General features: G+C 41.9%; 1 protein-coding gene across 1 annotated transcript; it reads right to left on the minus strand.

The window, feature by feature from the left end:
• Positions 1–6,565: 6,565 nt before the first annotated feature.
• IL22 (interleukin 22) lies at positions 6,566–9,408 on the minus strand. The gene is made up of 5 exons (XM_038167538.2): positions 9,091–9,408; positions 8,297–8,362; positions 8,058–8,201; positions 7,736–7,801; positions 6,566–7,326 (listed from the first exon to the last, which is right to left on the minus strand). Exons 1-5 carry the CDS (start codon positions 9,292–9,294, stop codon positions 7,213–7,215), a joined length of 594 nt encoding a protein of 197 aa, XP_038023466.1. The 5' UTR covers positions 9,295–9,408; the 3' UTR covers positions 6,566–7,212.
• Positions 9,409–17,287: the final 7,879 nt, after the last annotated feature.

Here is a 17,287-nt window from a genome sequence, read left to right on the forward strand (position 1 = left end):
TTAGATTAGATTATTTGAAAGCAAATTTTTCACAGAAGAATTCCTTCCCTGGAAAAGGAGTATTTTCCCAGTAAATTTACCTTCACTGCAATTATAAGGTCCATAAAAATCAGATTTCTTTTGCTTTGGTATTTAACCATGCTGCTTCAAAACTTTCAGGCAAGCCCTGAAAAGAATACCAGGTCTGAAACATTTGATCAAACCTTTGAATTCTACTGAGGTTTGCTCTTACTAATCTGTCACTTCTGAAAACAAACATTTTATTTATCACAGCAAAGAACAGGAGATACTTTATCAATCCGCAACCTCTCTCAATCCACAACCTCTCTTTTATCTCAGTTCTGATAACAGGGTTACAGAATAAACCTAACTTTCTTGGCCAAAACTTCAGATTGTGGCTCTAAGAAATTCTCTGTTTTACTTTTCGGAAATGTAGAAAAGATGAGTTGCTCCCTTCTTCCTATTTTCAGAGAAACTTCTCATGTTCATCTCACCTAAAACACATTCTTTATTATTAATTGTTTGTTTCCAGCATCATTGGAAACATTGCATAAACTGAAGTTTGTAACTGCAAGTGACATTAAAATAGCAATGGAAAACAGTTAACAAATGAAAAACAAAATCTAAATTTATTGCCAAAATGTTTCCAAAGTAAAATACAATAGATGAAGCTGTTTGTTTCTGGTTCTCTCTCTTGCCAGTAGCTTGACCTTGGAGCAACATAACTCCCTGCAGTTCACAGCTGACATTTGTCATGCCTGGCCATAGACCTCTGGAGGCTGGATCTCTGAGCGGAGGATGGATCTCTCATGACCCAGGGTTCCCTCTGTGGCTGGTGGAGGGGAATGGGCCCTCAGAGGATGCCTCACCTCATCTGCCTGACATCCTTGCTGCTGAAGGAGCTGGAGATGTCAGTCTACATCACAGGCTCTGTGGAGACCAGTGGGCACCAACTGAGAGTTTGTTGGCTAGTTTTCTGGCACCCAAGGTAGAGGAGAGGACTGATATAAGGCCATTATCAAAATGAGGAAACCACGTGGTGTTTTACAAGCTTGTTGGATCAGAGGGATGGTCACTGCTTTGTTTTGCATTCCCAGTCACTGCCCAGAAGACCTTGTCACTTAACAACTGAATCATTGGCAGATTCAAAATGAGAGCATGATGCCACAGTTGAGTAGCTCCCTGTTTTGAAGGCTTCAGCCTCACCCATCAAGTTAAATGACAGGGTTGGTGTGTAAGGAACTGACTTCCATTTTCTGAGGCACACAGGGGTCCCAACAAACCAAGATACTTTTCTGATTGTTATGCAACTTCTATTACATACAAGACTAATGATCATTGTGTTGAAGTTAAGAAATTCATGCCTACAAATGAATCGTATTTTTTGCCAAAATCTGTGCTTGACAAACACGTATTGTCCATTTTTGTGTTACCTGAAGAAGAATGAACTTCAAGTCTGTTAAATTCTAAATCTGGGATTATCTACCTAAAATGTCAGTTATTCAAATTGTTTATGATTAAACATGACAAGGGGAGAGAAAATCTGAATTTTCTTCTGCTGTTCAAGACTGACAGAGTTTACATTATAAAGGAGAACTATAGGAAGTGGTCAAACCAGAAAATTTAAAGACATGTTTGATAACAAGTATTAACCCAAAACAAAGTCTGGATAGTTTTAGACCAACAAACAAACAAAAGAAAGATCTCTGCAATGACAAACAGTGCGTAATCTTTATTTTGGAGCCTTTGTTTCCCAAATAAGTGTCATTATTGTGGACTTTCTGGAACAAGTCTTTCCCTGGCACAGTCCAATTTCTCATGTCTATCTAATACTTGCGCTGAAATCTTTCGCCTTTTCTGTGTAATACAATTCAGTTGATACACATACAAACAACAAGCCTTATCTTGAAGTCAATAGGAAGTTTATTTCTATATTCTGTGGAGCAAGACAATATACATGATGACCTTTCCATTGGGGAGATCTTACACATCATGGCCTAATGCAAAAGACAAATCAGAAAGTCAGTCTTCAAGAATGCATAACTTTTAGACTGCCACAGAGAAAACTGCCCATTCCTTTCACAGCTGGAATCAACCAAACAGAATACCATCACCACTTCTTAAATGTACTGTTGGGTTTGGAAGTGCTTCTCTTTTGGAAAACTCTTTAAATTGGTCCAAGTTGGCAATTTTTGGAAGACAATATTACATTCAGTTATTTGAAACTAGTGCTACAAATTGCACTGATATGCCTTAATGGTTCTTGCAGAAACGAACATACCATCGTTTCAGTCAGTTAGTCAAAGACACATTTTTCTCTCTGTTTTTTTCTCAAAATTTTTCAATGTATGTTGTACTGAGTAAAGCAGAAAAAGGTTTTATTGCCATTTCTCTTTATACAGCCCTACAGAAGAAAAATGGCCTGATCTTGTAAATATTTATGTTGTGCCTTACTCTTCCAAAATCAAAAGATATGTACATTTGGGTCTTACGAATTAATTTGTTGAAGATAAATGGGCAGTACTTCTCAGGAGAATTTTCTAAATTTCTCCTTAGAGTTGGAAAGCTGTAGGAATACTTTCTTTCCCAAACCATTCATGAGTGTATTCCAAACGAAAAGACAGCAATCAATATCTGAATTTGGCCAGAGATTTGGATTTAATGGTTAAGCAGAGAGAGGGATTTTCTATACTTCAGAATAAAGCATTTCACTGACACGGTAATTCAATACTTTTGCTAGTGGTGAAATTCATACAGTTCATCTGATAAGGTCTGTCTATGTGTAAGCCCAGAAAAAAGTTGTTACAAAAGGATATGAGTTTAGAAGCATATGTGGTCCCGGAGGTGCCATCAGCCTTAACACAGTTCATATTTAGTCATTCACCTCATTCAAATAAAACTTCCTAACAAATTATTGAACAACATTGAATCCTGGTCTGGATCCCATGAAAGGTTGCATGACTTTCCTACCTACATGTGCTGGTTTATGCACCGTGTCGTAGATAACCGCCCACCAAAAATCCCTGGAGTCCCACAAGACTGCACTATAGGTTTTCCTTCTTTCCATGGTCTCTACCTTCTTCCTGGTAGTATTAGTAATAAGCCTGAGGTTGACTTTAATGTCTCTACCCATCCTGCTTCATGTTAGCAGGCCAGTTCTGCTCCAAATCACACCAGTTTTATAAACATCCATTGGCTACTGATGATTGCTATGACTGAAAAGGCACAGCCTATCAGGAATGTATGGTTATTCAATGCAGTCCATACCTCCTTCAAAGCAGAGTTTAGCTGATTGTGTTTTAAAGCACAGGCTGATATAGTCACATGCTGCTGGTTAACTATTGGGATAGCTCCAGCTCTTCGCAGCCTCTAAAATATAGTTCCACCAGCAAACTGGAAATATCAACGCTTTCTTATTCTAGGTCACTTAAAGAGTATATATTCAGACACTGAGTATGTAAATCTCATAACTGAGTAAAACTCAATATAATATATTTAACAGAGGTTTCTTAAACTGTCACCAATACTTACTCAGCAGGATGTGGAAACTTCTCTTCATGCTTTGGGTTCCCCTGTCTTCTCTACATGAAGTTTCAGAGTTAGCTTAAATGTTTTATAATTATCTATGTAGCAAAAAAGCGCCTGTTCCGGTCCCCTAATGTAAGTGAAGGGGAGGAAAATTCCACAGAAAGTAAATCTGTCCTTTTATATTTTTTACCTTTTAAAAGGTCCTCCAGCCTCTACAACAGAGGTGTCCTCGACAAAGGATGTGGAGCAAATGTCCTCCCTAATAACGCTAAGTCAAGAACTTCTGGGAATTACAAATAGTCCATAACTTGCAGGGTAGCGGTGAGGAAAGGAAAATAGGGCAACGGAAATTAGAATTGTGCAAACAGCAGGGTTTCTGTTTGGTGACCGAAAAATTAAACCAAAAAAAAAAAAAATCATTTTGGGTCAGCCCAAAGTACTTGTCAAACTCAAAATGAAAGAGCTCATTTCGCTTTCGTACCTCTTTTCATCGTTTGAGAGAAAATGTAGGTAAAATTCTAAACCAAAACAGTATTTTGAAGTATAAAACTGAAATATTTCATTTGGAAAATGCCAAAATCCAATAATTCAGCACGATTTCCCTTTTCCGAGCTGTAACTATTGACCGAAATGAAACCAAGCTTGTCTGACTCAAATTACTTCTTTATTTTCTTTTTTTTTTTTCAGTAATTGTTTGTCCCAGACATTTCCTTGGTTATAAGGGAAATCTCCAACTTCTACTTCCTTTGTCTATTCAAAACTGACCATTACTCAGCATCCTTCACACACCCACAAGCCACACATACCCTGCAAGAAAATCTATGTAGGAAATTCTGCAAAATTTGCCGTGTGGCATTTTCAGGACTCCAGCTCATTAGGTTACCATGGCAGAGTCTTCCATCTGGTGGTTTTCCAAGTTGAGGAAGTTGATACATAAATTACTATCATTTACACTGGTGAACAAATGGTTTATTTGGGTTTGCCCCAGGGTGGAAAGCTTGAGAGAGTGATTTGACGTGTCAGGGTAGGACAGCTCAAAAAGGATGATGTGCAAGGGGTCTAGAGGAAGTAGAAGAGAGAAATAAATTAATTATCCATTTGAGAAGCGATGCTATCAATGAGGAACAGCACAAATGGTTCTAGGTCTAGCCTCTATAACCAAGGAAGAAAACGGGTACTTCTAAAGAAAATCCCTCTGATTCTGTTCAGAGTCACAGTCTTTATAAACCTCTAATGTAGATCAGATGAATCACACCTGAATAATTCCTATTACCCTTCATTACATGTAAATTGAGCCAAGTGTAACTTTGGGATAGGCTTGTCTATGAAAGGTCAGTGAGATGAATTCTCCAGCTGGTGTTTAACTTCCTTTCTTTAACTTTTACTGACAGCTGTTGCAAGTTTGAATGATAAGAGAAAGGATGTCAGACAAAGAGAAAAGTTGTTGGACAACAGCTCTTGATAATGTCATTGCTTATCCCATAAGTAAGAAAATAAATATCCTCTTCAATATAGTAAAAGGTTAAATCTCTAACACGGTCATATGTTATCAAAGCCTGTCTGGCTGTCACCATTGGGTCACTTCTGCCTTGACTGTGAGCAGGGATGTAATTCATTTGTTGAGAGACACACAGCAGAGTGTGGAGCAAAGCAAACCACATTGATTGCATCTGGGTTGACAGGCAATGGACATCTATCACCCAGATGCATCATATATCAGCTCAGTATGTGAGTTCCCACAAGAAAGTGTTATATCGGTTAACATAAACCTTTTTCAAATTGGGTGTGGGTGGATGTTTTTTGTCCTGAGAACACTCTGATTCAGGACTGACATGGCATAGCTTAATCTTGCTTTAATGACAGTTCATTACAACAGCTGATGTAAGACGCATTGAAACTAACTAGATCTGGACTAGCTTTGATTCCTCTTTGAATATAATTATGAAACTATCAAGACAGAAATCATTTCCCCCAAATATTTTTACAATTTACAATACCTATTCATGGGGATTCCTCTAGATGTCTCTTTAGCAATCATTTTTTAATTTTAATTTCCCTGAGATGCCATGTTTACAAGACTTCACCTGCACTGCCAACTCAACTGGATCTTTTATTCTGAGGAACTTCATCATGACTTTTTTTTTAAAGATGTGGACAGAATAGTGCTGACTGGATGAATAAACAATAAAGCCTTGTTCAATAAGTCTTTACCAGTTGCTGACTATCCACGATTATATTTACTCTGATTTTCTGACTATTTGGATACTTCTGACCTCTTCAACCTTTATCCAGCCACTAATGACTTTGGCTGTACCAGAGCAACTCTTTTGTCTCCACCCAGGGGACATTGCTGAATCTCAGAAGAATCACAGAATCATAAAGGTTGGAAAAGACCTCCAAGATCAGCTGGTCCAACCAGATCATCTGAAAAACCTGATAATGAAAAAAAGTGTGTAAAGTGTTCTTCAGTGACTTCACATTTATATGTCTAGGAGCTTGTGTCAAGAGGAGGCACCAAGCAATTCCCTTATGAAGTGCTCTCAAATCCATGATGCTGCAGAGCACTGTTGGGGCTCAGCATGCCTGTGGGTCAGTGAGAACTCAGTGCTTTGAATTTTCAATTAATTGCTACTGCTTGACTGTTTCCATCTCATCTGACCTGAGAAGTGGGGGACAGTTTGGGATTTTTTTTTTGCCAACGAGACCAGATCTTTCCTAGGGAGGTGCTGAGGCAGAACCAATGAACCTTACCAGTGACTCTCAGGAGTGTTGCTATTTTTCCCAACCCACCCACAAGAAAGGCTGATCCACGTGCTCTCCACTAAGCCCCAGCCTGTGACAAGTGGAATTTTCAGCATTAGGGTGAAGAAGCATTTCCCCATGCTTTCCTAAGCTTGCATCCTTTCTGGATTCAAGGATATAGCCACTGGCCCAGCAGCCCTGCATGCATGGCATGTGTCACCTCCCTTGCATTTGAGTAAAAGAGAAAAGCTTTATAAAATAGCAATATTTGATGACTCAAAATATTTATTATAATAAATTACTGAATAGGCATTTATAAAACAATACATCTGCATATAAATATTACACAGCTGTTTTAATTTCATAGTTCATGTAAAAGCCTCTAGTACAGCTTCATAAATACATTTTCTTGGCTATGTTTCAATTTATATAAATAAAAGTATGTATAATTATTACCTTAAAATAAGTTACTATTAAATACAAGTGAAAAAAATAATTTCTGAATGTCCAAAATACCAACATTTCAGGTAAGGGTCAGAAGAGGGCAACATACACAAGAGAGATTTCCAATAAAAGACTCAAAACTTCCTGGCCACAGAGCACTGCCTACCTTGACCAAAGCTGACACAGGTGTCAAATCTCAGCCTATTAAATACAGAAACAGTTGCCTTATTCCGATGCAGATGAGCAGAGTAGGAGCATGCCTTTGAAAATAACTCGTGTGCTGTGTTGAAATGTAGCCACACTGTTCTGGAGTTTTCATTTGCAAAGAAGACAGCAGTATGCACCCTGTCTCTGCCTAATTAGTTGGCTATTCTCAGTACAGGTTAAAAAAACATATACTGCATCTACAGATGTGACTTTTTTCCTCAGTAGTTAATCAATTTGAATAATAGCATGAGTTTTTTGGAGACATCTCTTCAAGACTGATCTGATATTTTTTCAGTTTTTCTTCTTATTCCCTCCCTTCTTTGGGGCATCAGTACAAGCATTTTCTACGTAGTCAAACAGTAAATCCAGTTCTCCAATGGCTTTATTCTTTCCATTCTCTCCCAACTAGAAAAGAGCAGAATACAAGTTTTAGCATCTTACCATTTCTAAAATTTAAATTAAGCTTGTCACAGAAATTGACTTGGGAACTTACTCTCCTTGTTCTCACAAGCAGTTCTATTAAAGACATTATACCATAAGATATAAATTAGCTCTTTCAAATCCAGTCTAGGATACACAATGATCTGCAGCCTGACTTCTGAGGGACAATTTTAAATTACTATAACACAGAGAGTTAATAGCACCAATGAAGGAGGGCTGGAAGTAGAAACATCATTAATCCCTTCTTTTATGCCCCTGCAAACTTCACATCTTAAATAAACTCCAGAGCTTGTTTCATAACTAGGTCAGCCTTAATTCAGCTAAATAATTGGGGTTTTGAACCGTTCTACTTAAATGTTGGGAAAACATGTACCTGTTTCATTTTGCTCTTCATCTCTTCCAGGTTCTTTTCAATGTGCTCTCTGTTTCCTGAGAATTTCTATTAAAAATAATAAAAATAAAATAAAATTAAAATTAAAATTCAGAGGTGACATTGTCATCTGTATGTGACAATATGCTGCTGCTTTTTCTACTTTTTTTTCATGCCTTCCTATCAACCTCCAGTTTGGTATCTTAAATCTGAGGTTTCCTTTCATATCACTGTCTTTCGCCGCTGTTTGTGCAGCTTTCTGAGATTCAGGAGCAGTGATGAGATTCATGAGTCAGCAAAGGGAAAGAAGCCCCACACAACTTACACATCTGCTCAGCTCCGAGGTCAGGGATGCCAGGAACTGCGCCACCTCCTCAGTGTATGGGTACTTCTCCCTGGCCTCGGTGAGAAGGACGTCTTTCACTATAATCTCCACAATTCTCTTCATCATGTAACAGCGGTTGTTTTCCTATGCACACAAGTAGAAGGTCATGTTAAATCACGGTGAGAGGTCAAAGAGTGCTGCAGAAGGATGCCAAATCATCCTCCCGGTGTAGGACTTACCTTGATGTTGATGTAGAGCTGCTGCCCAATGAGCCTGTTGTCAGTGTCCTGGTCTGAGGCCCTGGCCTGACAGAAAAAAGGAAAAGTCACGTGAGGGTGGGAGCCTTACCTATAAGTTGACAGTAAACCCTAAGTTTTTATCAATAACAGTCCAGGTGACACAAGGAATGGGACACTATAGATAGCTTGTTCAGGGTAGATAAGCTCAGACATTGTGGCTGTTTCTCCCCTTAACTGTCTAAGAATCAAGGTTATTGGAAAATAAATAAGCAGAAATCTGAATTCATGTCCCTCTCTTAAACATTAGATGTCACAGTGGTTACAATGACTAAAGCAGATACTGTGGGTGGCCATCCTCAGCGTGGCCCACAGTGCTTCAGCTCTCAATGGTGTACAACAGGGGGACCCACACATGGCAAGGGCAAGCCAAAAACCCATCCAAGCAGAGAACCCCAGGAGCTGCCTGGCCAAGTCTGGAATCCCAAACAGACCCAGCTCTGAATGGGCTGGGGAACAAGAGAAATGTAAGCTCATGCCTCACAATTGTCACAGCAACCACTCCAGAGGAGCTGAGCTGCACCAGGGCTGCAGGAGAGGCAGCATCTTCCCCTGACCACAACACCAGCGGGCAACAGACCTACTCCACATGTCAAGAACCACCTCACTGCAAGAGTATGCGTTGCTCTATGGAAAGGCATGAGAAAGAGAGAGAATCGCTGAAGGCTAGAAGCTGGGGAACTGGCAGAGGAGAAGGTCCCCGTATCCTGCCATGAAGGGCAGATGGGTTACTGTACCATTTTAGCCAAGGTGTAGGTGCGATTCCTGATGTAGTGCTGCTGAAAGTTGGTCTTCCTGAGCCTGCAGGTTTGGTGGCTGGTAGAACCCACCCCTGCCCCTTTTGGAGGCAGAGGGCTGGTGAGAAGAAGAGGGAGACAGCAACAGCAGCAGAAGAAGACCCATACTGAGAAGCTCTTGGTCAAGGTCTGCAGGGAGGCCATGGTTCACAATCCAAAGTCGTCCGTCCCAGCAGGCTGCAGTTACAGAGGTCAGCACTGATGAGAGAGAGTAATGTTAGCATCAGGGAGAATAGGCAAGGGCAGAACAGGACAGGCACAAAGGCTGCTAGTCTTACCTTTGCTGTGATTCTAGATGTGCTCTGAAGGAGGTGAGGTGCACCTTATATAGGGCCATCAACATCTCTCTCAGCTTTTTTTTGGGTATTGGTGGTGAATTAAAAATGACATCAGCAAGTCTCTTACTTTCCAGTATCCTCTTCTGAGAACTACCTAACCACTATAAAACCCACAAATACAACTTCAAGGCCATTGTAGTCCTTAGGTTCTTATAAAGCAAAGCAACATTTAATGCAGGGACAAAACAGGGGGTTTTACTGGGGCAAGAATCCTGAATCCTTTTCACATAAAAACATTTGAGAAACGTGTGAGTGTGTGCCTTCTGTCCTGATTGCACCACACTAATTATATTGGCAATTTGATGGCAGGTAATATCATCTATATTTATTTCTGTTCATCTTCTGTTGTAAAGGACCCGTGCCCCACTGGAGCTGATGAGGGTATACAAATGGTCAATCTGCTCCTGACCCAAAAGACTGACCAACTGACCACCTGTGGTTCTCATCCTGCAAACATGCTTCCCATGCTGCACCCCAGTGGAGTCACCAGCTGTCTGCCCATCACTGCATAATTCCCTCTGAGAGATCAGAAACTCTGGGACCAACACTGTATTTCTCATATCCCTTATCTCCCAGATTCCCATTTAAAAAAAAAAAAAAAGAGATCTGTGTTCCAGGCTGTAACCAGGGGTGATGATGAGAGCCATGGTCATGAACTTATTTGTCCAGGTGATTTCCATGTTCCTCATCCTGTTCTGCTGATGTAAAGGTGCAGTGCTGCACCTTGAGCCTGAAATATTACGCAGGGTGCTAGAGGGAAACTGTACTCTTCTTAGAGAGCAACTTGCAACCCAGCTGAGATCACAATACATGAGGATGCAGAACTGGTACAAATGCAAGCTCCTGGTTGCCTAACACCCACAGGGCATGAAGGTGACAAATACGAGAAATTGGACCCAGCAAGCCAAAGCTCCAGCTCTGCATCTGAGAGCAAAGAGGGGTGACCCTAGGGCTGACCTTCACCCCTCATGACCGAGGCCCTTGGGACAAGCATAGCTTGCCTTATTATGTGCAGAAAGGTAGAGCAGGAGGATTACTTGCTGGAGCAACTTAGAGTTACAAGATGGAGAAAAAAAATCCCCAGGGAAGGGCAAAATGAGGTGGGAAGAATTTGGCCCTTACCTATAGTCACTATTACCCTCTGAGCTGAAATGCCCATCTCTTTTCTTATACCTCCTAAACAGAAGCAGTTTAAGGCCAGCTGGCACCAGGTTTACACTTTAGCTTCCTCTAATGTATCCACATCCTTCCCCTCTCTATGCCTCAGTCACCCTCCGTTACCTCTCAGCTTGGCTCTGCACAACCCTGTGCCCTTGAAGCTGCACCCCCTCACTCTGGAGCTGGTCCCAGCGGAGCCATCATCACCGTGTCCCTTTCCATGCCTCACAAAGATATCCCACCCATTCCCATGTCTGGCCTTCAACAGCATCCTGACTGCAGTGGGCAGAAGAAAGAGAGAGCAAGCCTGGACCCAGGGTGCTGATGACCCAGTTCCTGCCCCAGATGTACCAAAAGGCTATTCAAGAACATGTTTATAAACTCTTTTCTGTGAATTTTTCATTTGCCAGGCTAATAGGTCCAGTTGGGGAGCAGGTCAGTGAGAAGACATGAGGATGAGCTATACTTAGCCAAAAGACATGCATTTGTGACCAAACCAGGAGAAATATAGACAGAGAGGCTGTTTCAAAGGATTGACCTCCTCTGAAGTGCGCTCCCATGAACTCCTCTCTGGGTGTTACATAGTCTGACAACCACAGTCTGTTTCTAAATTTGGTTTCTCTTACTTTTCCACCAGCTCATCCAGCAGACCAGATGTACTAAGACCGAAACAAAGCTGTGAACAGGCATTTAGACCTTTCCTGAAGGGAGCAGGAGCCCTGCTCCAGAATCCCTGTCCTCCTGACCTTCTGGATCCCACCCCACCATCCCTTTGGTCACTCACTCTCATCAGAGGAGAATGCAGTTTTGCCTGACCTCTTCTTGTGGTTCAGAGCTCATGGAAACAGTTTGTGACTTGCGCATGCAAGTGCTGCGGCACTCGTGTCTGTTCAAACTGCTGTGAGGAGCCCACTGTTCCCAAGCTTCCTGCCCTGGTGGATAACTAAATAACACCAGGCAGAGGGATGAGGAATTAAATGCTGAATCTTTCTTCTGCCTTCTTTTATGCAATGATTATAGGTTCTCTTCTATCTGGCTTCTCGAGTAGTGTAAATCATAGACTGGGACATACCTATTTTCATAAATTGTTAGACTATGTAAGTCTTTCTTTCTCTCTCCTATGCTTTAAGTCCTCTCTCAGTCATACATCACTGGCTGTGCCAAGATGTCTTTCTCCTGAGGCTTTCAAAAGAGCTTGTTTCGTTTGTTTAATTTACCTCCCTGCCTCTGATATTCACCTTTATTTTCCAGGCACTTAAATGACCATTGTAAGTTCATTAATTCATACTTCACAAATTACCTTTTCATGACATTTCTAACACCTTTGCATTAATTCACCTTTTGTTTTTGTGAGTTATAACAAAACTCTTGTCTGTTTCCTAATCACCTTTCATCAGGTGACTGATGGTTCTTGATGTACCCCTGAGCTAGTATAGCCACGGGCATGGTTGTAGTTATTCCCTGTTGCTTGTCAAGAGAAAATCTTTGGAAATGGGGCTATGCCCTCCTTTCCCATGGTCTGCTATTTCTGTTCTGACACTGCACTGAACAAGGATGCGACCGGTCACTGCTATCACTGACTAGCTCATTGCACCCTACACAGGAGATACACGTCCAGCTTTCTTCCCATGTTAACATTGCCAAGTATTCTAGCAAGTAATATGGTAATGAGTATTTCCCAAGGGCCTGAACTACTGTCGTCTCATGATACGCTATAGTCATAAGCTTTTATTTTTAAAGTGTTCTCTCTGAAAATAGATAAATAAATGCCCTGAACTCTTTGAGCTTGGGGAAAGCAGGGAAGGGGTACTCAAACAAACAAAGTTCAAAAATCAATTTTAATTTTTAATTGTGTGAGTTTTTGTAGGTTTAATGCTATTTATGTTCCTGAGGCTACTAGTACTGTTTTAAAAAATATTATGAGAAAACATACCCGCTCTGGTTCTATTTCAATTAATTCTTACAAAGATCTCTGAACTTTTATAAAGTAGCCCCTGCATTGCTTTTTAAGTGTAATTACTTCAAAAATTATTTTTGAGATTTTTCACAGATCACCTTTTCTCCACAGTGATGCCCCGAGAGTTAAACATCTATCCTATTGCTGACTTTATCGATAAACTTTTGAAGTGTAATTGCATGGAGTTTCCCTACTTCATTAAGAAACCATAGTGGTTGAATATTCTCGACAATGACTTCTTGACCCATATTGATCACAGAGGATTTTTTGAGGAGGTCTGGAACTCTGCATCACGTCTGCCTCAAAAGCCACAAACACTTCCTTCTTTGAATGAGGCCACAGGTGAATAACCAGTACTGTACTTCAGTGCTCATCCGCTGTGTGTTACTAGCACACTGGCATGCAGGAATTTTCTTCAGCTTTAATACATTTTCAGTTAGCTGGGATTATATTGCTTTATTAGAAACATCCTCAGGATCAAGCACTGGTCTTGAAACATTGTCAGGAGTAGACAAGTGTAAGAAAGAGTCTGTGTATTGTCCTCTGGGGTCTTTCACCTGACAAATGGAATTCTCTTAAATATCTGTACAAATGGACCAGAGATAACATAGCACTTAAAACTGAACAGGCAATCCATCTGGAGACATTACCAGCTTTCTAATGCCCTTGACTTTGCTCCATTATTATTTTTTTAATTAATTTTGAATAACAATTTTATTTTATTAAAATAAATATTTTAGAATGTCTATTAGCTCATTTGTGACTGCGCAATTCATTGCATTTTATCTCAGTTCCTCTACACTACGTTTCTTTCCTAGACTTTCATGCTTGAAAAGATTAAAGCGGATATTAAAAATGTTCCAGACAGATCACAGAGTCCTAGGATGGCTGCGGCTGGCAGGGCCCAAAGCAGGGACACCCAGAGCAAGCTGTCCAGGACAACAACCAGGTGGGTTTTTGAAGATCCCCAAGGAGGAGACTCCACAGCCTCTGTGAGCAGCCTGGGCCATGCTCAGGCACCCGCACAGCACAGAAGTGCTCCTGGTGTTCAGAGGGAACCTCCTCTGCTCCAGTTTGTACCCTTTGCCTCTTTTCCCAGCACTGGGCAGCACTGGAAAGAGCCTGGCTCCATATTCCTTGCACCTTCCCTTTGTGTGTTCTTAGACATTGACAAGATCCCCCCTGAGCCTCCTCTTCTCCGGGCTGAGCAGGCCCAGCTCTCAGCCTCTCCTCACAGGGAGGTGCTCCAGGCCCTCACCATCTTGGTGACCCTGCATTAGACCCTCACCAGTATGCCCAGGTCTCTCTTGTACTGGGGGGCCCAGAACTGGACCCAGCACTGCAGGTGCAACCTCAGCAGTGCCGAGAAGAGGGGAAGGATCACCTCTTTTTAAGTGATCAAGCTCCACAGGAGTCTTATTTCAGTCAGCCCTCTGCCCAGCAATGAAAACATCAGTAATGGAAATTGATTCTTCTTTACAGAACTTGAAAATAAGCTTCTCATTCAGCTATTCATTATGAAGATATCCTAACACATTTCTGGGCATGATCGTTAGCAATGGCAGAAGGGATTTGTTTTCTATGGAAGAAACGGTATTAACACAAAGACTAGGAGAGTACATATAGCATTTGACCTTTACATTCTTGCCTCGTTCATGATAGGTTTAATGATGTGTAAAACACTGAGAATTTGTTGGAAGGAGGATTATTTTATTAAAATTGCTTAGCCTGAGACCGTTAAATGAATTCAGAAAAGACCTCAGCACAAACAAGTGCGAGACCTCGGTGCCGACACTGCTGACTCAGGCTTTTAGTGGAGGATGTTAGATTCACCTACCTCCCCTGACAGTAACACTTTTGTTACAGGGTAAGTACCATATTTCCTCTGACAGTAACACTTTTGCTTATATATCTGCTATCCCATCAAAACCATTTTTTTCTGACCTCTGTTGGGTTCTGTTACATAATTTCTGGGTCTATTAAATAAAAGATGCTACATTATAAACATCATAAAATCAGTATTTCATATCATGAAAAGTCTACATGGGTGGGAACTAGTAGTTTGTTGTAGTCCCAAGCTTCAGTTGCGTTCTTGGTGTAAACAGCTTTATTTTCACCTCAGAAACACTGATGTAGTGGAGTTCCAAGAGAGTCCCCAGAGACAACGTGGGACGACAACATGCAGCTGCTACTGATATTACTACTGCTGCCCCGGGACCACTGATGCGGTAACTTCTATTGCAGTGTCAGGAGGAATCAGTGATTAATACAAAACCAAAAATTAACAGTCAGTGGAAGTGCACCAGATGTTAGCACGGTGGCCCTGCCTCTGCACAACTGCTGCTGACATGGGTGAAACATAAAGATAAGTTTTAGTCGGACTTGCCGATCAGAGCCATCATGTAGCTCACGTGGACGGGAGAAAAGAGAATTTAGACCATACCAGGGTACACAGCTTCGTGCCACCAGAAAAACCTCTATTTGCCTCTCCACCATACAGCTAGTTCTCCTAATTTGGAGCGTAAAATCAAGCACCTATTATGCGACTCTGTCACTTTATTTAGTGACCTACATATATCCAACTGTGTCTTGCAAATAGTCAGATCAGGTGAAGTGAAACTTCTGTGCTTCCTGTTAATGTGGTGTGCTTGCACAGCAGTGACTCAGTGGCATGGCAAAGTGGAATTACTGACATAGTGCATCTCGAAGCAAACCACTCTAACTGGGAACACCATTTCGCGAGCTGGTTTATAACCCAAAATTCAGCGGTATATGCTTACTTGGGTTAAGAAATAGCCTCAGCATCACGCACTTTAATTTACCAAGTACAATCAGTTTTACCACGTAACAAATCCACAGCACCATCAGTAATAGAATTGTTCTAAGGGGAGCAACATTGTTTAAGGTAGAGTACTTCTACCCAGATCCCACCCACTGAGGGCCTGAGTTCAGCAGCATCTCCTGATGGCGAGCCCCAGGCTGCTGGGTCATTCTGTGTGACGGGGCTGCTGGAGAAGGAGGTGACAGTCCCCGTGGTGCTGGCAGTAGTCTTCCAGTTAGCATCGGTCTCTAGGAAGTCATCATTCCCCACTCCAGCCCTTCTCCGACCTCCAACAGTTACACTACTGCCCATCTCCCAAGGGAGTATCTTAGTCAGCAAGTTTCCTGTTGGAGTAGGGCTATTGTCAAGAGCGTGAGATTTATGGGGCCAAAGGGAGGCCAAACAAAGTAACTACAGCCTAGCAATTAGGATGCTGTTTTCCTGGGTTATCTGTTTTTAGCCACATGTCGTGTAAGCTGAAATACGTAAGCAGGCTGGAGCCAGCTTCCCGCTGGAAGCACAAAGAGCACGCTCTTCACGAGAGCACTCCTCTGGGAACACCTCAGCCCAGGAGGACACTGAGCTTCTGCGTGTTCCCACCAAGTCCTCATTACAGGCCTTGGGGATGAGAGCTGGGCACACAATGCCCCAGAACAAGGAGCATCACCAATGCCTCTGTGTGCGTGTGTGTGTGTCAATTTACTGGCTAGAAAGGGACCTGGGAAGGGTAATCCTAGAAGCATGTGCTTCCTGGATCCTGTCAGCCACTACTGTTCAACTTGAAGTCACCCCAGGACATGGAGACACCCCAGGACATGACAGTGTTAAACAAAGCCACCCTGAGCAAAAAACGTGTTTATAAACACACACACACACACCATGTGTAGGTATCAGACTTAAACACAGTTAGAAGTAGAGTAAAAGTAAAAGCTTTGAGGCCCACTCAAAAAACCTGCACAGGTTACGACCTCAGTTACTTCAGGAAAGGCAAACTAGCATGAACATAGATTAGTCACATTTACAAACTCACGTGCTTTACTAGAAAACTTGATCGAAACCTCTGAAGGCAATGGGGAGTAAGAAACTTCAGCCGTCCTTTTTCCCTCCATCCAAAGAACTGCCTGCATTCTGCATTTACTGCCATGACTGTACGGCCAAGGGGAAGCTCATACCAGCAAAGGAGTGCTTTTGTTCTTGTGCCTTTGTTCCAGCGCCATGAATGAACTAATCTGATCCTACAAAAGGTAAATAAACTTCCAACACTATCAGGTGTTATTTGGCTTCCCAAAGGGCTTCCAGCCTCCAGGTGAACCTTGTGCTGTTCTCGGTCCTCCACACCGACAGGACACTGAAGGACCACTGAGCACCGTCCCTTGGGGTTTCTTGGGGCTCTTCCTATATCACATATACTACAGACGAGCTGTAGTCAATATCCGAGTATTTAGGCAACTCCTTTACATTGTTCACATGGCACTCCAGGTGTCCCTTCATCATACCAGCAAACTCAGAACAAAAAGGAAAACAGAACTTGGATATGTAGGAAATTGGGGTTTTGGGGTTAGCTACCACCCACTGCCCTCTTTACAGCTTCTGCTGCAATCATTGCTTACCAGCATCACTTTCCTACCAGTTTTCAAAGCCAGATGAATCTGCACCAAAGACCTGGCAGCACCCCAGGGAGTTAACTGTAGCTCCAAACACTTCAGGAGACACAGGTCTGCGGAGGTTTGGGTAACTGCAGGAATTGGGAGTGTAATTTAGGTGGCTTCAAATGAAATTAGTTTTGTTGTTTTGTTTTGTTTTTATTAGAACAATTTAAGTACTAATGAGAAGTTTTCATTATCTCTCATTTGTGTGTGTCTG

The sequence above is a fragment of the Anas platyrhynchos genome, chromosome 1 (assembly GCF_047663525.1).
Source record: "Anas platyrhynchos isolate ZD024472 breed Pekin duck chromosome 1, IASCAAS_PekinDuck_T2T, whole genome shotgun sequence".
In the NCBI taxonomy this organism is placed as follows: Eukaryota; Metazoa; Chordata; class Aves; order Anseriformes; family Anatidae; genus Anas; species Anas platyrhynchos.

Coding starts and splice junctions, on each gene's coding strand:
- IL22 (XM_038167538.2), bottom strand. CDS start 9,294: ATGGCCTCCCTGCAGACCTTGACCAAGAGCTTCTCAGTATGGGTCTTC. Junction 8,202..8,296: donor AGCTCTACATCAACATCAAG/GTAAGTCCTACA, acceptor TTGTGTGCATAG/GAAAACAACCGCTGTTACAT. Junction 7,327..7,735: donor TGAAGAGCAAAATGAAACAG/GTACATGTTTTC, acceptor GCTCTTTTCTAG/TTGGGAGAGAATGGAAAGAA.